General features: G+C 41.6%; 1 protein-coding gene across 3 annotated transcripts in view; it reads left to right on the plus strand.

Annotated features, from left to right (window-relative positions):
- The window catches only part of PLEKHG1 (pleckstrin homology and RhoGEF domain containing G1), a 202,520-nt gene that overhangs the window by 44,215 nt on the left and 133,904 nt on the right, over window positions 1-24,401 (plus strand). For 2 of the 3 annotated variants that reach the window (XM_075924430.1, XM_075924431.1), the window contains one exon: window positions 16,137-16,211. The exons of the other annotated variant lie outside the window; for it this stretch is intronic. In XM_075924430.1, the coding sequence (XP_075780545.1) occupies window positions 16,137-16,211 (75 nt within the window). The remainder of the gene's footprint in view (window positions 1-16,136; window positions 16,212-24,401) is intronic. 3 annotated transcript variants of the gene reach the window in all.

Raw genomic sequence — 24,401 nt, forward strand, 5'->3', positions numbered from 1 at the left:
CCAGAAGGCCGACAACTGGTTCAGGGCTGGGTGGAATGGTAGTGGGGGGGCTGGTAGCAAGGGGGCCAGATATGACCTCCCTTGGTCCGGCAAAATCCCTCATCTAGGACCAGTCAGGTTCCGAGGGTGCTGGATCAAGAAGGTCCAACCTGTAATATCTCTTTATTTTGGCTTGATGCACAGCACTAATTTTGTTATGAGTCAAACTACTTTTGAATTCTTAAAATGGTGCACAGGTGTATTCCTTTTTTATTCAGATGTTAATTCATTGTATTTATATGTCTTTAAATGTGTGGAATTTAATTCATAATACTTTGTTGTAAAAGCAGCATGCTCAGTGTTGAAGGTTGGTTAGTTCTATTAAAAGTCCATGGGCTGATTAAGACTTGTTGAGGCTCAGTAAAGGAGTCCTATTTCTCTCCCAAAGTAATGATGGCTTTAATACATGGTATATTATTAAATAAGGCATGTGAAGGCCTAGGGGAGAAAGCCTTTTACAACCCCATTTCTCAGTATTTCTGGCCTGAAACATTCAAAAACCATGAGGTACTCAAAATCAAGAGATTTGGTTCTAAAATCATGACCTGTAGCATCTGCCCTTCTACTCCCTCCTTGAAAATTGAGTTTTTATTGTCTTCTAGATCTTTGATACATTTCCAAGCTTAACACAAGTATTTCACTGAAACCATGAGGGCTAGTAACTTATTTTAAACAACCCAGACAGGAGAGGTATTTGGACCAAGAAATTGATCTGGATAAGTGGGTCTTTACTGGGAAAGGGGATATACATCTTCAATTTGTGTAGCAGCTTATAAAGGATTTTTTAAATACATTTTTGTATAGGCAGCATTTGACTGAAGGTAAGATTCTTCATAGTTTTGCTACTTAGGAAGTGCTTTGTTGTACGGTTAAGGGAAAAGGGGAAAATATGGGAGTTGTGTACAGGAATAGGTGATTTGAAGAGGAAATTATTAAAGAGGTTAATTTTATGGCAAAACACCAACTTCCCAGGCATCCCCTCATCTGCTTATTTAATGTTGTGGTAAAGCATTTGCATTTTTGAATGTATACAAATGTATTCTTTATTGTACTGCAAGACTCACAATAAAATCACAAAGTTGGTAATGCTTATCTGTTCCATTACATCAAACAAGGATATAGAAGCCTTACATGCTATAGTAGGGGTTCTCAAACTTCATTGTACAGTGACCCATTTCAGGAAAGAATGTTACTACCTGACTCTAGGTAGGGAGAGGGGGTGGAGCCCAAGCCCTGGGAAGAAGGAGGGGCATAAGAAGGGGCCGCAACTGGGGCAGTCTGACCTGGATGATGGTGGAGCTTGAGTTGAACTTGAGTCCCATGTAACAGGAAATCTAATGCTCACCTTGGTGATTCCATTAAAATTTGGGTCGGAACCCAAAGCATAAGAACTGCTGTTCTATAGTTTCAGAAATCTGAAGCACAAATGTCCCATGTAGTGTTAGCAAGTGGATTGCATTAACAAATAAATGTTTTCTTCATCATTCTTAAATCCTTTATTTACATTCTCTCTGTGTTTTTTACTGCCACATATCATTGTAGCATTTCACAGCCAATATATTGGACTCAAAAGCATTTAACATTCAGATACATTCCTGTATTTATTTCCATTTGTACATTTCCTCACAGCAGATCTTTTTCCTACTAGTGAATGCTGTGGTAAAATTGTCTGGTTGAATTTGTCTTGAAAGTCACTGTAGTGTCACAGTGAGTTGTGATGGCTTAAACACTGGCTCAAGCAAAAGGAGAAGCTTCTGTATTAAACACTCCCACACAGCTTTAATAATAGGAAAATAATCAGCAGAAGTCTAATCTGCCTTAAAAGTAAATCTAGGGGTCATCTTCCACATATCCTACCTCGCAGAAGTCTGGGACTTCTCTCTGTTTAAAGCTGTTTGCCTAAGATTACTGGGCAACTGTTTGCCATTTGTACAGGCAGTGTCTGTAATCCAGGATTTGCCCTTGCTGATGATCCCAACTCTTGACTCTGCTTGTAACATCAGAGAAGCAGCAACAGCCGCCTCTGACTAAATTCAGGAATCTGCGGTACAGATGCTGGGAATTATAAAACTGTATTTAAAATTATTTCTGAAAATGAAATGAGCACTCTTAAGTGTCTCTTTAGCCAAATCTGAGGTTATGGGAAAAGTTAAATGTTTTTTTTAAAGTATTTCTGGTATTTTGATATCAGTGAGACCCATTTTCCTTAAGGTCTCTCTACTCATTATTGCTGAAGGAAGTGACTTCCTAAATTCTGAAAGACATGTTATACGCTGGCATAATTTGTCAGCAGTGGTGGGGTCTTATTCTTAGAGGTATATTGTCAGTATGGATTTATGTGCGCCACACTTATTAAATCAAGATTAAATTGCAATCAAGCTTGAATATATACAATTGTTCTCTGTGTAATTCTGTCGTCTTGCATAGGCAGTGCATGTTTCGTCAAGATGAAACGCTGAAGATCACTTAATTTGAAATGTATGGTTTTGATATCAAAATGTGTGTGTTTAAGAAATAAATAAACTACTACTCTGCTTGTGTGTGTGTGACATTTTAACTCCCTCTAGTGACTGACTTCAGTTGCTATACTTCTAATTATGGTATTGTGGAGCTCAACAAAAATGGATTTGTGCCTTTTGTGTTCAAAGTTTCAGGTTCATGTCCAGATAACTGTCATGTATGTCTCCAAAGCTCTTTACACAGAAAGAAGAGAATGTATTCAAAACTGATTGAATACTTTCTACACTAGAGTTCCTGGCTTTCTTCTTTTTGAATTAACAGTAACAATCTATTTAGGCTGAGACTGAGAATAGATTGAAATGTGTTACAAAGCCCTTCCAGTCTAAAAATTCTAATGACTCTCTTGGAAAATGTCAGACCATTGTGTGCTAATTTTGCTTGAACTACATCCTTTGAATGGGTTTGTAGATTAGATTTTTAAATCTGATTTTCCTGATGTGGTCCTACATAGCATCCAGCAGTAAAATTTACTTTTTGTAATAAGCAAAGCCAGGGAACATAATGCAATAGAAATTTTCAGTGTGTCACAGTTTATTACCTTGAAAACTGTGTCCTAGGAAATTTTTATAATAAAACCCACATTGTTTGGATGTTACTTTGGAAGCAAGAGTCTGATGCAGTACATTACACCTCGTGATATACCTTAAATCCACTCAAATAAAGTTAACGCAGAGCACGCTTCCTGTTTGCTGGCCAGTGTATTTCTTTTTGAGCACATCAGGGGTATTCTGTGGTCTGCACTGGGTATATCAACTATGAAAATACTAAATTCTGAGAGAGTGCTTCTAGAAATTGTCAGTTGTGTTTTGTGTTGTGATAATGCCTTGGACCTGTGTTGAGGATAGTTGAGTCCATTAAATCAGTTCTTGCTGACAAGGCTTTGAAGAAATAGTATCAGATTTGTGGAAATTTTGTCAATTCAAAACATACAGCATGGAAAGAAAAAAAAAATCTAGGAATTCAACATGGTTTCACAGAGTTTAAGGCCACGAGCCATTGGACCAGCCGTGTATTTAACCCCAAAGATCAAAGGTTCACAGATTGAGAGGTAAAAATGGAAACAATGCCAGCTGAACATTCCTTTGAATGTAATTCACCTCTATGTAACATGACAGTTTGTATGACCACTTAAACACCTCTATTGTTAGAACTGTGAGGGAACTAGAACTTCTGTTTTGGTGGGACATCTTACAATTTCGAAATTGTTTTGTTTCAACTCAAAATAAAAAATATTAAAATTTCAAAATATCCTGTAAATTGCATTTTCTTTTTTGTTTTGTTTTTTGCTTCTTGCCAATTTTAATATTTATAATAGAAAATGCTTAATGAAAAATCAAATGGTTCCATTCTGAAAATGTTGAAACGAACTTTTTTACCTTCTCAAAATCCTTTTCACTTTTGTCTGGCAAAAAAATAATCTAAATCAATCTGCTCTTCCAGAAGTCTTGGTTTCAATGAAACCACATTTTTCTGACTAGTTTTAGGGATTCTCAAATTCCTATATGATAATGTAAAACTAACATAGGGTTGGTTAGTTTTTTATTTAAATAAGAGCTAATATGACCTGCCTACCAACAGTAGCATTGTATCTTGAAAAGTTTAATTAACCTTTTCTTCAATTTCCACATACCTCTACTCATCCTTCTTTTGGTCTGAAGTGCTGGTATACCTTGGAGAAATTTTCTTGGAATTCTTATGTACTACCAAACTGAACAGAAGCAGGAAGTGCCAAAAATGTCATAACATTTTCAGGCCTTTTCTGCAGACTCAATATATGTGTTTAGTTCAAATAAAAATGCAGACATTGGGAAGTGTTTTATTTCAAACTGTTGACCCTTTCTGGAGCACAGTTAGTGATCAATACTTTTATTTAGTCTATGCTTTAAGAGAGTTTACTTGCTGTGCTATTTCCTTTTGTAATAAATTAATTGCATTTATGTAACAAAAGCTTCAAAGGGGTAGCCATTTTAGTCTAACTGGAAAAACTTAAAGAACAACTAATAGTCTTGCATGACTTTAGAAACTAACAAAACACATAGATGGCATCATAAGCTTTCGTGGGCACAACCTACTTCTTAGGGTTGCCAGGTGTCTGGTATCCTACCGGATAGTCCAGTATTTGTGCCTTCTGTTTGGTAAAAAAAAAAAAATCTGCATGTGTCCGGTATACTCTGATTTTTCTGGCTGGGCACCGGTCGGAAGCCTGACGTGGGCGAGAGGAGTGGCTGGGACTCCCAGGCTGGGAGGCGGGGCCGCAATAGATGCTGGGAGCCTGTGATTGCACGGAAGCCTGGCGGGGGCGGGGGACTCCCAGCCACTCCCCCTGCCCCGCCAGGCTTCTGTGCAATCACAGGCTCCCAGTGCCGATCGCTGCCCCGCCTTCCAGCTGGGACTCCCAGGCTGGGAGGCGGGGCCGCAATCCATGCTGGGAGCCAGCCTCTGGTTGTGTCAGAAGCCTGGCGGGGGTGGGGGGAGTGGGTGGGAGGCGGGTTGCGATCGGCGTCTAGGAGCCTTCAGCTGGTTGTTTCTGGCCTAGGAGTGATGCCTTGGGGAGGAGAAGGAGAAGCCCTGTCCCTGAGTGCCGTTCAAGTACAGTGCGGAGCCGTAGTCCAGGACAGAAGCCCACAGGTGCTTTGTGGTTGTTTAGGCACTTTCCATGGGCTCCCAGCCAAAACTGAGTGGGGTGGAATTCCCACTTCTTCCCCCCTGGGACACCCAAAGACTTGGCTATGGGAAAGTCACTTTCCTACCCATGGTCGTTCCGCCCTGCCATTATGTTGCCCTGGGGTCTGCCTCTCTGCTTTGGGTAGCAGGCGGCTGCTTTGCAGAGCAGGCTCTGCTGCCTCCCCCTTGGTTCCCAGCTTGGTGGCTCTTGGTAGTAGCCACATATGGTCTGACACCTGCCCACTCTGAGTTGTGTAATCTGGCCGTGGGGAGTGGAGCTGGGCTGGACTTAGGTGCTTTGTGACCCAGGCTCCCTTCTATGGGCAGAGAGCACTGATAAGAGCCAAGCTATATGCAGAGCTCTTCTTCAGGTCAGGGTTCGGTTTTATGTTACACTAGTGTTGCACCAGCAGCTCTTTAGTAAAGGTGCTTGGGTGGTACCAGGAAGTATCTAAGTTGATGGGAGAAGGTCAATGTCTATACCAGGATTCCCAAACTTTTTGACACGGAGACCAGTAAATCCATTCACGAACTTTTGGAGGACCGGTAACATTCATTTGCATATTTGCATATTCATTAAGCAAGTGATGAATATGCACATAAGTTGTTTCTGGTCCTCCCAAAGCCTCCAGTGCCAGTTTTAGCAAAGCTTTTGATACGGTCACCCACAGTATTCTTGGCAGCAAGTTAAGGGAATATGGATTGGATAAATGGACTGTAAGATGGATAGAAAGCTGGCTAGACCAGGGTTTCCCAAACTTTTTACTTTAGTTGGAACCTGTTTTCTTTTCAGTACTGTTTTTTGCAGCCCAAAAATATAAACGCATATAAAAAAAAAGAATGAAAAATGAATAATTTTTCACTGTTTCACCCGGCTGCATCCTCTGCGCAGCCTGGGCCAGGGCTTGGGGGACCTGGCGCCACACGAGCACTTCAGGAGGCAGAAGCGGGAACAGATTGGGGGTAGGGTATCGGGCTAGGAGGGAGAGTGCAAGGAGGGGACTTGGGTAGAAGTTGGACCTCGCTGGTCTGGCACCCTCTGGACCTGACAGAAAAGGGATTTTTTTATACCAGGGGAGGTAATTTCAGAGCTCCTGATTCCCCCCCTTCCCACTAGGCTTCTTTGCACCTTGCTCCCCTGCAACCCAGCTGAGCTGTCCACCCCCTCTGGTTCCTTGCAGCTCCCCGAAAACCATCCCCCACAATCCAAGGGAGTGCAGCACCAGTGCCCTGCAGCCCCTCACGGCCCAGCTGAGCTGCCCTTCTGTTCCCTATGCCTTCCCCCATTCACCTCAGCCCAGTTGAGCCCCGCACTGGTTCCCTGCATGCCTCCCCCACAGCACAGCTGAGCCCCGTTTCCCTGCACCTCCCCCCAAGCCCCACAAAACTGCTGAGCCCAGTTCTGATTTCCTGCCCCTCCCTTCCCTTGAGTCTAGCCGCGGTTCCCGGCACCTCCCTCCTCCTGCAGCCAAACTGAGCTCTGAACTCTGCCCCTCTCCCCGGAGCCGAGCCCAGCCCAGCCCCCCGCACCTCCCCACTCCCGCAGCTCAGCCCAGCACCCCGCATCTCTTCACTCTCGCAGCCGAGCTGAGCTCCGTTTCTCTGCACCTCCCCCCAAACTGCGCAGACATGCTGAGCCCAGCGCTGATTCCTTGCCCCTCCCTCCCCTTGAGTCCAGCACTGGGTTCTCGGCACCGGCCTTTTTCTACAGCCCAGGTGAGTCCAGGGCCCCACACCTCCTCCCCCCTTTGCAGCCCAGTGCCCCGGAGCCCCCGCCCTCCCCCTGCTCCCCCCTCACTACGCCTCTTCCGGGAGCCCGGAACACCTGGCTGCATCCTCCACCCAGCCCGGCCCAGGGCTTGGGGCACCCAGTGCCGCACGGGCACTCCGGGAGCCTGGAACACCCCGGAAGCCATGCTGAGGCCCGGTACTTTTTCCCCGTGGACAGGTACTGGGCCACGGCTCATAGTTTGGGAAATGCTGATCTATTCTATCCCCCACCGCTGCCTCTGCATTAGCAGGGCTTTTTTTCTTTTTGCTCAACAAATTTTTAGCCCACGTGTTCGATATTTTTTGGGAGACCATCTGGCAACCATAACTTCTTCAGATGAATGGAGTTAAGTCTGCCATTAGAAAGTTTAAGAAATCTTGTTCCTAGACCTCCCACTGGGCCCATTTGGGTGGCCTTGGCTGATTATGGCATATAGAAATGCATGGCCACGGATCTGCATGCCTTTGGTTACTGTTAGAACCTTGCTTACTTTACTTAAGCTATACTGTTTATGTTTCTCATTTATTTATACATTTATCCATGATATTATGGTGTGTTTCACGCTTCTTAACTGGGTGATGATAATATTGAGCTCCTATGTAGCATTTTTCAATATTCCTACAAAAATTAATTAGAATCACAAATACTCTACCTTTGTAAATTGTAATCAACTCAGGAATTTTGTGTCATGTTGTTTAATAATTATAGCCACGAGGGCAGAAATGATAATGGCTTTTTCAATAACTGCAGTTCAAATAAAAAATGTTCACCAGTGTCATGTAAGATTATTTTTAATGAGGTCCCTTGGATGATTGAACTCTCAACTGTTTGTAACCCAGAGGTTCACAGTGGAATTATTGTATAACTGAGTTACTTTGATTAGAAGGTAAGCAGCGTTTCATTTTTCTGTCTCTTATCTACTGGTCATCTACATTCTACAGGCATATAACCAAGCACTACTTACAGCTATTGCAAAAAGAAAGGATCACTCCCTTAATTTGATTAATAGGTTTTATATCAGACTTCTGTTGGTATGGACAACACCAAATGATCAATGGTCACTCTAGCATCCCCTTTCAAACACCAAACAAACATGAGACTGGCTGAACAATTATCTACTATATATTTGAAAATTGTGAGTGAGTCTGTCTGTTCAAGATCTCCTCCTAAACGATAAGAGCTAGAACCACCAAATTTGGCATAAAGCTTCTTATCATAACTTAAAGGTCAGGGTTTGGTTGGGAGGGGGAGCCTGAAGCTCCTCTCCCCCCCCCCCCCCCAATATGTCTGAGAGCACATAAAACCGTATAGAAAAGAGACAGAATCACCAGGCAGGTAAAAGAGGCTGGGTAGGGATACACACTCCTGTCCGGAACTGTCCCAGCCCCAAACCCCCCACCATCCTGCTACCCTGGAGGGAGGACTGCAGTTCCCCATTCATATGGGAACATTGCTGGCTGTTCCCCTTTGTCAGGGATTGAAGGGAAAGTGCACAGTTTGCACTGTTCCTTGGTCTGGCTGGAGAGTGCCAGGGGCAGATAAAACTGGACCTGCCCCAGCCAGAGGACATGCATCCCTGACCCCAGCTGTGCCCATTGGAGGTGCAGTGGCCATGCGGAGGCACTTTTCACCTGGCCCCAACCTACTGTGGTGAGAGAGGGCTAGAATAGTCCTTTCTTCCCCCACCAGGGTAGCCTGCATACTGAACCATCTTTCATAGTTCCACCCCAGAGCAATGATTTAAGCAAAGAAAACCAAAAAATAATTGGCTTAAGGACCCAACCAACACCAGGTAAACCTTCTAGTTATGAATAATAAAAATTTTAGGATTATTTTATTTTAGTCTTTCAATTTTCATCCTTTTCCCCCTGTAACTATGAAGTTTAGAAACTTAAATTATTTCCTAAATGAAAGCTAAGAGTCCCTTCCTTCCAGGAGCTTTTAAATAGGATATGTCCCTGTTGATCCCTTGAGGTTAAGGAAGATACCTTTCATGGGTTTAATTTTTATGGGTCCTTTGATTCAGGAGTCTGATCCCGAAGTCTAATCCACAGGTTTATTTACAGACATTTCATTTGGGGTTGGAACTTGGGGTTGGGCCATAACTGCTGTGTGATGGTTATCTTTCCTTTCTTTTCTGGCATTCTTATTGTGACCAGGGTGACTTTCCTCAAGTGTCCATTCCCTCTCTGACAAGTCTTTGCCTGTTATTCCTGTGATAGACTGCTGTCTGAGGTCAGTTCCCCCATCTCTTAATGTTTACTTTGAGGATATCTTTAAAGTATTTTTTTGGCCTCCCTGTTTTCTTTCTCCTTTGGTGAATTGGGGATGGGGGGGTGGGGACAACCATTTTGGTAAGCATACATCAGGTATGTGTGTGCAGGAGCCTTCAGGGAATTCTGCAATCTCACTATGGCTCCAGCTGCAACAATTGCAGAATTCCCCCTGCACTAATACAGTGCCCTCTCCCAGTCAGATGGAGCTGAATAATCAGTGCCTCAACACTGAAGATGTTGGCTTCTGTGAGGACACTGACTTGAGTGCGATGATTTTATTTTGAGTAGTAATAGAGAGGTAGCCCTGTTAGTCTGATCTTGCTAAAACAAAAGGAAAAACTATGTAGCACTTGAAAGACTAACAAGATGGCTTAATAGGTGATGAGCTTCTGAAGAAAGAACTGGTGCTGGTGTTCTTCAGGTGTTTTCTATAGGTCCTCCAAGTCTCATAGCCATAGAGGAGAGTTGAGATTACCACTGCTTTATAAACAAAAGGTCTTGCCTGTATTCTGATGTGATTGTTGAACACCTGTCAAGACAGTCTGGCAAGGGCAAGGTTGGCATGGCAGATTCTGTGCTGAATCGTGACATCCACGTCTGCCCTCGGTGAGAGATGTCTTCCAAGATACAGAAAAGGTTCTATATTGTGCAGTTCTTTTATCAGTGTAAATCTTTCTTACTGGGTCTGATGATTGACCGGGGACTGGCTGGTGAAGAACTTTTGTTTTGCCAATGCTCAGAGTTATCCCTAGGCTTTGTAAGCCTCAGGGAAGCAATTAAGGGCTATTTGTAGATCCTCTTTTGAATGTTCAACTACAGCACATGCATCTGCGCACTGGAGTTCGGTTATTGTTACTGATATTACTTTAGTTCTGGCAAGGAGACAAGGAAGCCTGAAGAGGTTGCCGCCAGTTCTGTATTGGATGCCAATGCCCTGTGGCAAAGGATCTTAAACTATTGTTTTCATGGCTGCAACGAAAATGAAGGAAAGGGTGGGTGCTAGTACGCAACCTTGTTTTACCCCAGTCCAGATGACGCAAGGCTCAAAGGTAGAGCCACTGCGCAGACTAGAGGCAATCAGTCTGATCATAGAGGAGTCTTATAATAATAATTAGATTTGCTTTGGCAGCCATATTTTGATATGATTTTCTACAGAGATTTGCGGTTGGCAGAGTTAGAGGCTTTGGTCAAATTGACAAAGTACACAGTACCTAGTGATGGTCTTGGCATTTTTTCCTGCATTTGGTTGGCTGTGACAATCGTGTTGGTTGTGCCTCATGGTGATCAGAAGCCACACTAGGACTCTAGAATTAATCACCTGCTCCCTCTTGCAGAGGAAGTAAGATTCCATCAAGAATTTTCATAGCAATTGAGAAGAAGTAAATTTCTTGATAGTTGCCGCAGTCAGCCCTGTCTTTTTTTTTTTTAATAAGGTAATGTTAATGTTATATAACACAACATGTATAATAAGACTCACAGTAAACGTAGGTTAGTTGGAGCACCGTGTATACGTTCCTGGCTCAAAAAAAGTCTTAAAAGTGGGAAACATTTAATTTTATGACAGAGTTCATGCTATGTATTAATCATGATTTTAATCTAGTTATATTAACATCCTGTCCTGCAAGAGCTTGTGCCAGTAACTTTACTCATACAAAAAGTCTTATTCAGTTTGATCTGTCTGTACAGTACAGAATTCAGAGTTAAGGCCTTTGTACAATTCTCCTTCCTCCAGTCTTGGCATTCCAATATTAAAAATTATTATTAATAAGCTCTATTTTCTGAATTCTGTTTATAAACAGAAGTGATCTTAACTTCTTGATGTGAGTTGGAAAGAAAGAATTGCCTTTCTTCATGATCAAACTTCATTTAGTCCTGGTCAGTACTGGTCAGAGTAGGTATAGATAACGTTGGAGTAGAAAGGTAAAGTGTGAATAAACCGATGTTGCCACTGTGCTAGTACTGAAGTAAAGGGGGGTAGATGTCTTTAAATTGTCAGTGTGGAAAAATCTAGGGTGAAAGGTAGTGCATTTGATTAGATTTACTGGTTTTATAAAACAAACAAGTTTTCTAAGCAGTGTTTAGAATTTTCTTTTTTTCTACAAGTGGGTTTTCTCAATGTATTGCATATTTATTTAGGTAAAAAAATTTAACATTGTAGCAAATCACACACTTTATCAGCGCTGTATTATACTTGTATATTGTGAACTGGTAAATAGAGGAATGGTGATGTTGAAATTCATTTGGATTATCCAAATGAATTCTTCTTATAGACAGACATTAAAGCTGTTGAAAATACAAATAGGTGAAGTAAGCCCCGTTTCTTGTCTTGGCTTTCAATTTAGAACTCTATTAAGAAAAATGTCAAGGTCATTCAAAAGTTAGCTTGAATCTTGTTTGATTTTGTACATCAAACAAAAGGGCATGCTTAGTGAAGAGATGAGCATATACGAGTCATTACAATCTTAAAATGTGAAAATTGGCAGGTGTCTCATTTTAAATGCAATGTGTTCTGGTAATAGATTGGGGTGTTGCAAAAGCAAGGTTGTGACTTCTTTTTAAGATCAAACAGGTCTGCAATGTGAAGGGGCAGTGGCCTGAATTTATACTTTAGAAAAAATGGAAAGAAAAGGAAGACAGAAAATGAGGGGCCAGCAAAATAGTTTTATTTTGTAAAGCTTTTCTTGCTTTTGTTTAGTCCCTGTACAGCCCTTAAAAACCCCCATACATTTGTGAAAGAGATTAGGAATTTTATTTATTAAATGGTCCATCGGTATGTTAGTGATGAATGCCACTTGAATTCCATTTTACTCAATATGAAAAGATGCTGATATATTTTATTTGTAAAAATGTTGTAGGAGTTTGCATTTGAATATGAAACACGTAAAACATAGAGGTTATAAAATAGTTCTCTGTAATTCTAAAAGGAGTAATAGAATTTAAATACTATGTCTACGGGGGGCCGATGGGCGGCGGGCGTCAGTCAAACATACAGTGTAACTGACTAGTACCATTAGGCTTTACTGAATAACTACCATTTGACTCTGACTAGATTGCCTACAAACAATATGCATCATTGAATCCAAAGTGATGGCCGTGAGATGGCCAAGATTAGTGTCTATGTATTTATTCAACTGTTTCATGTTGATAAGAATACATAATTGATTTCTAGTGATATGTTTGAAGAGCAGATGGAGATGAAAAATTAATGTCTCCTTGAGAGTGGCTACAACTTTTCTGTTTTATTATAGATTTTGAATTTTTAAAGGATTTCTAGAAATATTTTCTTAAATCATGACCATGCTTATTTAAATAGTGTGGGAGTTCATACAACTGCTATCCATATAGCTACCTGTATTGTAATTCTCATTTGAATAAATATTGTTAGGAAGTCATAACTATTGAATTTAGAGTGGTGGGGAATTAGGAAATAATAATAAACGACTTCATAATATGTAGTAGTCTAATTATTTGTGGGTGAAATTTATCTGCTAAGTGCCAAATCGCACAGATCTTACTCAAACCAAACACTTTCTGAAATCAGTAGGAATTTTGCCTGTATATAGATTGTGTAGGATTTGATTCTAATACAAAATGAACAAAACTATTCTGTAAAATCCCTCTTAGTTAACAGAGCTTTTGGTGCTTTCTAAATAAGCATCAATGTTTATCCTATATTCTTATGTTGAATTCCATCCTGAAACTTGTAAGACTATGCCTATCATTTATAGTTTTGCACCAATAGCATTGGACAGTCATGTCTGGGAAATCAGGAATATATTGCATTGCTACATTTTATAGATACGGATGGGTCCTTTGATGGAGGACAGTGCTGAAATTTTTATTTTTGTGCTAGGTTTGGCAATAGGGATTTGAACAAAGCTTATGCATCAGATATGGGCCCCCTTATGTAATAACACTCTGTTCCTTAAGTTGCCATATCTCAAAAACATGATGCAGAAGTCTTCCAGAATATTGTCTTTGGTGATCTTGAAGTTCATCCTCTGAATTCCAGAGTACACCTGTACAAATAAACCAACCAAACCAACTTCCTTTTCTGAGGAAGCTATTATGGACAGAGTTCGGCAATTTTTATGCCTTCTAAATTTCTAATGCCATAAATGAGGCTGCTGATACTTAATACAAAAATGTCTGGTGACATAAACTGCATCACACTTAATGAACCACTATCAGACATGTTCCATTCATTCCCCAATGAGTTATCTCTGTTTTTCTGGTTAGAATGAAAGTTCTTTGGGGCTGAGAACTGTCGTCTTCTGTTTTGTACACCTGCTGTCAAAGGTTTACTAGTAATAGAGAAAGTCTTTTAACCAATAATGAGAAAATGTCAAAATGTGAAGAGACTTTAAAAGGAGGGTTTGAAAAATGTTTAACACATACTAAGTATGAGCCAATACAAAACGTGATCTATTGGCATAAACCAATGGCCAAATATTGTTGTGGAATCAATACAAGTTGAGAGAAAGATTGAGAGTTGAAAAAGAAGGAAAGCTTGTTTTTATTTTCCAAACTATGATTAAAAACTAGATGTGAAAGGATAACACCTACTACTACTAAAATCTTTAAAGTTATGGTGATTAGAAACAATCACTTCAATTCACTAACTTCAGATCATACTTTCTGTTTGTAAAAATGAGTTGGAATTTAAAAATGACATATTAAACTTAAGAAGAAAAAATGGTATCTAGAACATTTATGGTAGATTTACTTAACTAATGAGAAGCATATTTAAAATGCTATGGGTTTTTTACACGTTTAATAGCCTTCTAATATCCATCCAATTGCATCTTAAAATATTTGTAAATAAGAAATAAATCACGCCATTTTTCACTATAATAAAAATGCAAAAATTAAGAATCTGCATAAACATGTTAATCTATGCAATAGCTTAAAGAAATGCAGATAGACCTCATGTATCCTCCTGGTTAGCAATAGAAGTAGAAACTGTAGTGTAAAGACTGTATATTTAATTGGTAGTAACCTTTAAAACAAGTTGATTTCATAATGAGAATCAACCTCTTTCTTTAGGAACATAAAAAAAGTTTAAATGGAAAATAAGATAACAATAAATGAATTTTAAACTGAGATTTCCTGTTTGCTTATTTAAATACTGATTTTAATGGATATTTTAAATCACTTTATATTTAAAATCAGTCCATCATTTCAAGTAGATGAAATAATTATTGAAGAAAGGTTGAAAAAAAATCTTTGTGGTATTGCTAAGAGATGATATTCAGTATAGGGTGTGACTTGGAGGGGGTGAATAATGGCCTACAAATGTTTGAAGGGTTTTTGCCAGAGGAAAGTCAAAGTAGATGGCTGGTACAAACAGGCCAGGAGTAGTGGGATGCAATTGAGAGGGAAAACTGAGGATGAATTTCAGGAAATACCTCCTGACAGTTGGTTACATTAGGCTATGGAATAGTCTCCCAAGTGAAGTGATTAAAAGCCCTGTTTGAAGGAAAACACCTAAAAACAGGCTGAACAATACTCTAATAAATACTATGTCCTCTTCCTGTTCGCCAAAGGTGCTAACCCAGAAAATGTCCAGCATTAAACAAGGTTCATGCCCTGCTGAATACCATGGTGAACACAGAATTAAAAATCCCTTTAACCTTGTATTAAAGATAGATTAAGAAGGAAAACAGTTACATCTGCTGAAATTGAAAATCTTATTCAAAACATTACTTTTTCATTTTAACAGCCCATGTTCCTTTCCCCTTTAGTTAGAAGTTTTAAAAGGGAAAAACTGCATTGTTCAACAATCTGTTAGATGGTAATAACTGTCATTTGGGAGCAGAAAGAAGAAGTTAGCTGAGATTAGCAACAGTAATAAGAGCTGCAGCCAGAGTCCTATTTCATCCCAAGTAGTGGTTTTGGATTTAGCTGGAGTCAATAGAAGTCAACTGGGTCCCTCTTTCTGGCCTAATCTGGTCATGAAGTCTCTCAAGATCAGAAAAACAAAGACACGGTGTCCACAGAAATGGTGGGGGTGGCAGCCAAGGTGGTAAAGCTTGCTCTAATAGCCAGTCTTCTCTTCAGAGTCTTTCTTTAAGGACTCATAAAAGGAGCTCCTCTCATTACTTTGTATACAATCTAGGCCTACTTTCCAAAAACAATTTTGGCATTCAGTTTCTCTTTTTCACCTTTATCTACACGATGCTATATAGATATTCTGACATCTTGTGATAGTTGAACTCACAGCTAGGGTAAATGTTGTAGAATGAATTATTGCAACTGGCTCTGCAGTGAAAGAAAAATACTTTCCTCCCTAAATTCTGTGATTCTGTTTTAATACTCAGATCATAATACAGTGATTTTTTTTAAATTAGCAAATATTGCTTTTCTCAAAAGACTTAACATTTTATAAAAGCTTAAGACATCTATTTCATAGTCTTTCTCAGTAATGCGACCCACCCCCAGATTAATTTGTTACTGTATTGGTTAACATGGAGCTGTGAATAACCCTACGATTGAATGGTCACTACAGGGACTTGAGATTTGAGAATTCACTTTAAAATGTTGCAATAATAATACAAAAAAAAAAACCCAACCAACAAAACTATCCAAAATAATTTCTACTTTGCCTCTATCCCCTAAAGTTATTGTGCGTATCTGTCAGGTTTATTGCCACATCCAATTGTGTTTATAAAGCCTTAGCGCTACACTTATTATTCTGTGATTGATGTTATCCTGTTGCATAGCACTTGTTGAAATGGATGGCATTCTTTTTTTGAAGTGAGAGTAATCTAGGCTGAAATTGTATCCGTAACATGTAGAAGGAAAGGTGTCCTTCAGCTGGAATGTACTGACTTGGCTTTAGAATACTTTCTTTCTTTGTCCCTCAGGTTTCACTAAGTTGGTCTCAGCTGAGATGCCAGATAAAACACCAGGGGGTTCAGAAAGCATCCCCAGGAATGAAGGTTAGTATTGTTTTCTTACTGAGAAATCTTTCTTGTTTTCTCTGACTAATATTTCAGGCAAGAAACCTTCAAACCTTATGTGACTTCATCTTGTGATAGATTTTAAAATTAAATAAAAAGAGGGAAGATATGACTTCTAGAAGAACTAGGAAAGCTGTCTTATATTGATGCCTAATTCAAAACATTTACTTCTCAAGATCAATTTGTTTCATGGTGGCTATTCACAAATAAGTGAAAAATAACTCTTTTTCTGTAATTTTTATTTCTTGATAGTATATAAATGCATAGTATTTGCAAAGATTTTAAAGCTAAAAGTCTAAATAACCTGATAATTTTTCTCCTTTTTGGAGAGGATGACTAGTCTTTTGCAAAAAACAACAAATGGTCTGGTGGTCTTTTGCAGTAATCATAATGAAAATACGCTTGTTGGCTAAGACTGATATTTTCAGTTGTGGGAGATCTGTATTTAGGCACTTATGATCTGAATTTTCACAGGAGCTGAAAATTCTCTGAAAACCATCCACATATTTTAATGGGGCATTTACAAGTTTTAAACTTGATTCTTAGTGGTAATGTTGTCATTGTAAATATATTATCTAGTAGACATAGTCAGCATTGCAGTCTTTTGGGGCAAGCTTTGGAGATGGAGAGGTGTAGGAGGCTGGGGCCCAAGGGCCTGATTTTTCTCTCTCTCTCTCTCCTCCAGCACCCCTCCCACTAGGGTTGCCAGGTGTCCAGTATTCACCTAGACAGTCTGGTATTTGCAGGCTCCGTCCAGTTTAAAAAACAAAACAAAACAGGAAATACCGGACATGTGAAATGTCCGGTATTTCCTGTTTCCCTCAGACGGAAGCCCAGTGGGAACAAATTTCCCCCACCGCATCTGGAGAAGGTGGGGGAGTGAGGAGCGTGGCAGAGTCATAGTGGAGGGGGCACTTGCCAGGTGCCATGCTAGGGGAGCGCTGGGCTGGGGTAGGAGCGGAGCGCACGCTGCTCTGGCCCACATGACTAGCAGAGACCAGGGAGCTGGCCATGTGATGCCTCCCTCAACACCAGCAGTGGCCAACCCATGGCTCTTGCCCCGCAAAAGTGCGACTTGCGAAGCCGCTCCCAAACGGCTCCCCTCTCCCGCCTTCCCTGTGCTTACCGGGTGCAGCTGCAGGGTTTTAAAAATGGTGCCCAAGATGGCGACGATCTTAAAGGGGCAGCCTCCTTTTTTAAAAAAAAAAATATTAAAAAATTTTGTTTTGCTCCACAATTTTGTTCTGGGGGGCTTTTTCTTTTCTTTTTTTTTCTTTGCTTCACTTTGGTCTTCCCCTTTTTTTCCCCCCTTGACAGAATTTTTTCTTTTTTTGGTTGGGGGGGGGGGGAGTGTTCGGTATTTTTTGTTAAACCATCTGGTAACCCTACTACCCACCCAGGGACCTGATCTCTCTCTCTCTCCCCCTCTTCCCCGCCCCCATCCGCCAGGGGCCTGTTCGCTCTCTCCTTGCCCTGTTTGGTACTGGGAGCAAGGGCAGGTGAGGGGGGAGAAAAGGTTTTGGGAGGGGCTACTTACTGGTATACTGGCAGGCAAGATGGTAGAGCCCCAGCCCTGCTGGCCTCTCCCTTTGTGGCGTGGATGCCCCCAATGGACACTGTAGGATAGCTTGCCTCTACGCTTCCTGCCCCAAGTGACACCACTCGTATCATGTTGCTCCCAACAGCAGCCCCTACCTTTGCACATTATGGAACTGTCCTTTTCTGGGGAAGAAATACACAGCTTGCAACTAAAGTATCTTTTTTGACACTTAGCCCAGTTTTCACTTTGACATTTGAAAGATATTTATAAAAAAGTTGCATAATAACAGCAGACAAATAATTCCTTTTTTCCTTGAAAACTTGCTGTATTTATCTACAAAGAGCCTGTTAAGTTCTTGTTGATTAAATTATTGTGTGATTCAGTAGTCATTGCTAAGGGCATTCTAAATGGAAGATTGAGACACATGCATGCAATTTTATATCAAACCCTTCAAATGACTGCTCTCTTAGGACAAACCCACACATGTTTCTGTATACCTAACTGATGAATGATGCATCTTGTGCAGTAAAAGCATTGTGATTATTTAAATATACTTGGAATTGATGTTTGCATTCTTCTATCTAAAATTTTATTTGAAGCAGATTGTTGTATACCTTGTATTTCTTATAGTGAATTACAAAAAACATGTCTGTGAAGTAGCATTAGTAAAACATGAGTGGGTTTTATAGTAATAAACTACCTTAAATTCCATATAGAAGTATTAGATTTCAGTTTCTGAAGATGGGTTGAATGCAAGTATTGATATATCATTTGATTCCCAGAGAAGAATTGGGATAAACTAGCACTTGGACATAGAAACAACTGGAAGACTTTCAATGCAAGTTTGGAAGAGAACTAAGTCTATAAAAGAGAATTGTTGTTAGTATAATGCATTTTAATTCACTTCAGTATGGGCCAATATCCTAGCATATGAGGCTTGTTTGTTAACACTCCATCAGGAGGAAAAAAAGGGGCAGAGATTTAAGGGGACTCGGAAAGAATAGAGGGGAAAGAAATTTCAGTGTACATTTCCTCCTCTAAAGCTGGAAAGGTAATAGAGATCACTTTGACACTACTCATGGGTTTTTTTTGCTCACAGCTTTCTACCATGACTTGTTTTCTTTCTTTGTTCTTGCCCCAAAACAAAATGGTTGTTGTTATTGCTGTGCTGGGCTTCTGTCAGTTATACAATTCTCAAACATCCCCTCACCATCAGTGTTTCTTCCAGTCAGCCTTAAGCACAGTGCTTTAGACCAGTGTTTCTTAAACTTTTTAAGACCGAGGAACACCAAACAATATTATTTTTGAAGGGGGGAAAAAAGAGGAAGCTTGCCCCTTTTAAGGACGGCTATTTGAACTCTATTCTCTCTGTGTATGGTATATTTTCTGAAGCAAAATTAGGGACACATTACGTACACTCCCTGACCTCTGTTTACTATGCCCCTGATTCTCGGGGTCAAGATGGAAACATGACCAGAAGTAAAAGTAACCCCCTCTAAGAACTTTTCCCACCATCCTCCTACCCATAAGGGATGAGTTTGGCCCCCACCGAACCCTATCTCCTCCAGTGCTAGTCTCTCCCCTGCAGGTGTCTGCCCTTCTGCTTCACCGCCAGAATCCTCTGGCACCTGCACCTTCCCTTACCCCTGCACCCTCCTGGTACTTCCTCCTTCCCTCACTGGCCTTACCCCCTGCCCCTGTTTCTCTCTGATGCCCATCCCCTCACCGCCTTCTGCCCCAGTTCCTCTCATGCCCCTCTGTACCCTCACACATGACTTGTTCCATTCCTGCCTTCCTCATGCTCACTCCTCCTTTCAACCCTTCTCCCAGCACCTCCCCTTCCCTTGCTTCCTCTTGCCTCCAATGCCCTTCCCCTCTTTTTTCCCCAGCATCAACCTGTCCCCTTCACCCTCCCACCCCACTGACACCTCCCTGGCCCTGGCCTTGGTGCCTTTCCCTTTCTTCTCCTGCCCCGCCCCCTCCACTCAGCACAAGCCCCTTCCTCTCCCACCTCTCTTCCCTGTAATTCTCTCTGAGCCCCTCCTCCACCTTTTGCCTTCAAGTTTGCGGGACTGGAGTCCGTGGTTGGGCCCCAGAAGTCCCCATAGCCCTAGCCCCAGCTGCTTCCAAGGCAGGACCACTTACTGGGCCTGGAGCTGGGCCGCCAGCAGTGCTAATGTTAGTGCCTCATGTCAGTCCCCGCACCAACTTTGGCTCCCATTAAGAGGAGCATGGCAGGGCGGGGCAGGGAGAGAAAGACCCCACCCTCCCAGATTTGGCTTGCGGAGTGCGATAGAGCGAGCGGGTCCGTGCACTGCTGCTCCCCCGCAGCGGAATGGAAAGGTGCGGGGCGAGACAGGGTCGTGCACAGAGCACACCAGCAGAGCCCGAACGTACCCTGCTCTGCAGCACTCCAGCCAAGTTCTGTGCGGTTTCTGCCGGGACTCTGGTGGCAGCTCCCAGGAGTGGCCCACAGGCTCCAACCAGTGCCCTTCCCCCTCTGGCAGCAGTGGCAGTTGCCTGTGGATGGAGGAGGCTGGGCTGGTGGCGCACGGCAAGGCAGTCCCGCAGCGGGAGGGAAGGTCCACGCAGTGGGGCAGGGGGGCGCTTGCCAGACAGCAGCGCATGCTGCGCTGGAGCTCGGAGCTCCGGACGCTATGTGCCAGTGGCAGCAGCCCTGGCTGCCCGCACAAAGCACCAAGGGAGCTGCTTACGTGCTGGATGGAGGCAGAGAGTTGCTGCTGCATTGCGCTACCGCTGGGTGTCTTTAAATCCAGGACTGTCCCGGAAAAAAGCAACATATGGTCACCATATCTCCACGGCACACTCGGACTGCCTCGTGCCACGGAACACAGTTTGAGAAACGCTGCTTTAGACTATTTGCAACACAACTAAACAGGGGATTTGCCAAAAATATTATCTATACAGAAATTTGCATTGATGCTTTGTCATAAGGAGGTCCCTGCGTGGGATAACCTCTCACATCAGGCTGCAGCACAACAAATGGCACCTACTTCAGTTTCCTCTCAAGAGGTTCCCAGAAATAGTCTAAAAAGCCTTTGAGTTTAATTAGGGGGAAACTCATTGCAGAAGAAAACCCCACGCATATAAACCATAACATACCAAGTTCCCATTACCCTGAAGTGTACAGCCCTGGCCTATATCTCCATACACATCTTTGAGCTATGAGTCAGACATCTCTCACCATGCCCTTTGTGGCTCTCCAGCTTCAGCTTTCAGGCCCCAGAGCAAGCATCTCCCTTTACTGCTCTCAGGCTTCAACCCCTTGTAGCCTTCTCTGGCTGGGGCTCTTTCGTTCAGAAAGGTCAACAGCCTCTCTGGTGGCTTCCTGACCTCTCTCCTTAGAGGAAGGGCCTGTGCCCTCTCTATAGTGTTCCTCTAGTACAGTAATTACTCGTTTAACACGTGCCTGCTTAACACGTTTTCACAATAGCACAATTTTTTTTAGGGAATGTTTTTCGAATAGCACGACCGTCCCCGAAATAAAATGAAAATCATCAAATGGCAGACTACTTTGCTCTGCAGTATACGTAGGTGAAAACTGTTAATTCTCATGAGCGGAGGAATACACGTGGTCACAGTGCTCCTTTGCTCACTCATGTGTTAACTTTGTGTTTTAACAAACAGTGGCGACTTGTGTTGCTAGATATCTAATGTTGACATTGACGACCCAGCACCAACAAAAAATTGACTTTGCCACCACCTCCTGAAATGCAAAACCCGCCTTTTCCGTTTTTTTAAATGGGAAAATTGACCCCGCAGAGCACGTTTTCACTTAGCACGAACATTTTCAGAAATGTTCTACTCATTCTGTCTCTCTCCTGTGCTCAGGAGTTCTCGCTGTCCTTCTCCTGACTCTCAGCCTCCACACTCTAGGAAAGCTCTGACTTACCAGGCCTCTTTCCCATCTGAGGCCCAAGTGCTACTTCTAAGCTTCAGCTGGAAAGGATAGAACACCTGTCCCTTTCTTTATCTCTGTTACCTACTGGCCCAGTGGGGTTATAGCTGTCCTGGTCCGTATTTCTGACCCCTTGCTGCCTTCCTATGATCATTCTGCATATAATTCCCTCCTATCGGACCCCTCCCTTTCCATTTAATTAGAAACTGTCTAACTCCATGCACATCCCATTATCTTGGCACAACCATGCCCTGACCTTGCTTTAAATTACAAAAAGGTCCTAGCTCTTACCATTTAGGAGGAGTTCTTGAACAAACGGACTCACAGAAGGACAGACAAAAATATATAGTAAGATAAGGGAAATAGAATGTTTTTGTGAATTGTCTTAACTAATTACTTCCAGGCTAGTTAATGTTGCATTTTGTAATGTTATAATATTTTCAGTACAGTCCCTATTTTATATAGGATTTATTATACCTTAATTGTTAAGCAGTTGTGTGAGCATAAAGGTTTGGGGTTTGACTATTGTATCAATAAGATGCGAACTGAATTTTTAGATCTTTACTTAGATAAGAATATAATTTTAGTATGGTCTCTTCCCCCCCCCCCCCCCCCCCCCCCAAGTTAAATTGCACAATGAAGCAGACCAGTGAAAAATCAGTTTCCTGTAATTTGTTTCCTGGAACTTGGTCCTTGACTTGAGGGCCCCTGATGTTTGCTCTTCTATTACCTGCTCTGTCAAGCCCTTTAGAATCAGCAAATAAACCTATAAATGCAAGTGTTTGCTTTAAACCAGAGAAAAGCTTGAGGCATTATAGCTGGAGAGTTCTTATGAGTATGTTTACCACATATGTGAAATATTTCCCTGGGAGTTTGAGTGTGTAACAATGAATAATAAATAGATTGCATATTAACAAGAATCTGCCAAGATCCATTTGTATCCATTTTTCTACACTAAAGCTTTTATATTTCAATTATCACCGATGCATCTTGAACAACACAATAGCTGTGTCAATATAAGAAAGTGGACAGGAAAGGGTTCCGTGTTGTAGCTTGCAAAGGGAATTGGAATTTGTGTTGTGAAAGCAAGTTCTGTATTTGCTCAAGTGTCACTCTGTAAACTTGTGGCACAAATCTCATTGTGAGTATAGATCATGACAGCAGAATTCACCCAATATGCAAGTTTCTCTCCAGTGTAAAGAGCAGGAGGTCAGGTTCATGACCAGCATTTTTATTGTAATTTATTGGAGCTGGAGAGTTATTTGCAACTTTTTTTTTCAGTTAAAGTAGCCCTTTTTCAATTTGTGAATTATACATTAGCAGTTATAAATTAAGAATTTGTAGCGCACAATTTTTGGATGGTTGACTTATGGAGCCATACAGTATTTTGTCCAATGTGGTATTCGTGAGCTACTGATCATAGAAAGAGTGGGGTGAATATCTGATTTTCTTTTCCATTTTGACAAAAGGAGAATAAGTTTAAAAAGACAAATTTCAAGGCCACATCAAACATTTAGGTTGATATGAAATGAACTGTTATGTTCAGTTAATGGGCACCTTTTCACATGTGCAAAAGGAAATGAAGATTAGATTCAAATGACTGGAGAAGGAGGAGGCGCCAGTGCCTGCCTTAGAACATCTTGCCCAATGCTCAGGGCTCTCACATGACACTGGGTTTCAAGTCCCCTGATGTGGAGAAGAGATGTGAATTTTTGTCTTCCATTCTTCAGAAAAGTGCCCTGATTGCTGGGCTATAGGATATTGTGGTGTGGATCTCTGTTGGTCTCTCCTTTTCTTGCTGTTCCACTGTGTATAAAATACTGAAATACTCGAGATATAGATATAGATATAGATATAGATATAGATATAGATATAGATATAGATATAGATATAGATATATAAGAGCGAGAGAGAGAGATTGATATTGATATTGATACGGCATTCTCTGCTGTCACCACCACCACCACCTTCTTCTGGCTGTTTTATGGGTCATGCCGAAGTCCCGTTTCCCTCCTCTCTTCCCCTCTCCCTGTCTCTTTTTTGTGAGAGCTGTTTGGCAAATTTGTTTTTAATTCACTAATAGTTGTGGATACACTGAAACTGCAGTTTTTTAAAGGTTTCTTGATTGCTGCATAGTTTCTTCATAATTAGTTGTCTAGTCACACAAATCTCATAGCTGCTTCTTCAAGAAGTGTCCCTGTGGGTGCTCCACTCCAGGTGTTGGTGCATCCCTGTGCTTTTACTCAGAGGTTTTTGCAACAGTGCCTGCCTTGTGACCCACTGGTGTTTAAAAGTACAACATGTATGACCAGTAGTCCTCGGTTGTATCCCTGTCCTGAGACGGAACACAGCAGTCCTTGCTGTCAACCTACTCTCCTCAAATAATCCTTAAGCTATTTTAGTTTTCTTAGTTCTTGGGATAGCTTTTGTTAGTGTATTTGTTTAACAAAAGTAATTCCTTCAGTGTTTGTCAAACTGACACTTTCCATCAACAGGATGCTTGTCTCCTTGGGCTTTAAGAGATGCTCTACTTGCAAAGAGGCAATGCTAAACTCTGATGGATACAGTCTGGGTGTCCGATGTTTGTCTGGGAGAATCTCGTATTCCACCGAAATATGACCATTGCTTCAAACTCAAGGCTAGGGCCTGAAGAACTGAGGCTGAAACTCAAGCTAATGGGGAGGATAATCTGAATAACCTCTTATCTGGG

The sequence above is a fragment of the Pelodiscus sinensis genome, chromosome 3, assembly GCF_049634645.1.
Source record: "Pelodiscus sinensis isolate JC-2024 chromosome 3, ASM4963464v1, whole genome shotgun sequence".
NCBI lineage: Eukaryota > Metazoa > Chordata > Testudines > Trionychidae > Pelodiscus > Pelodiscus sinensis.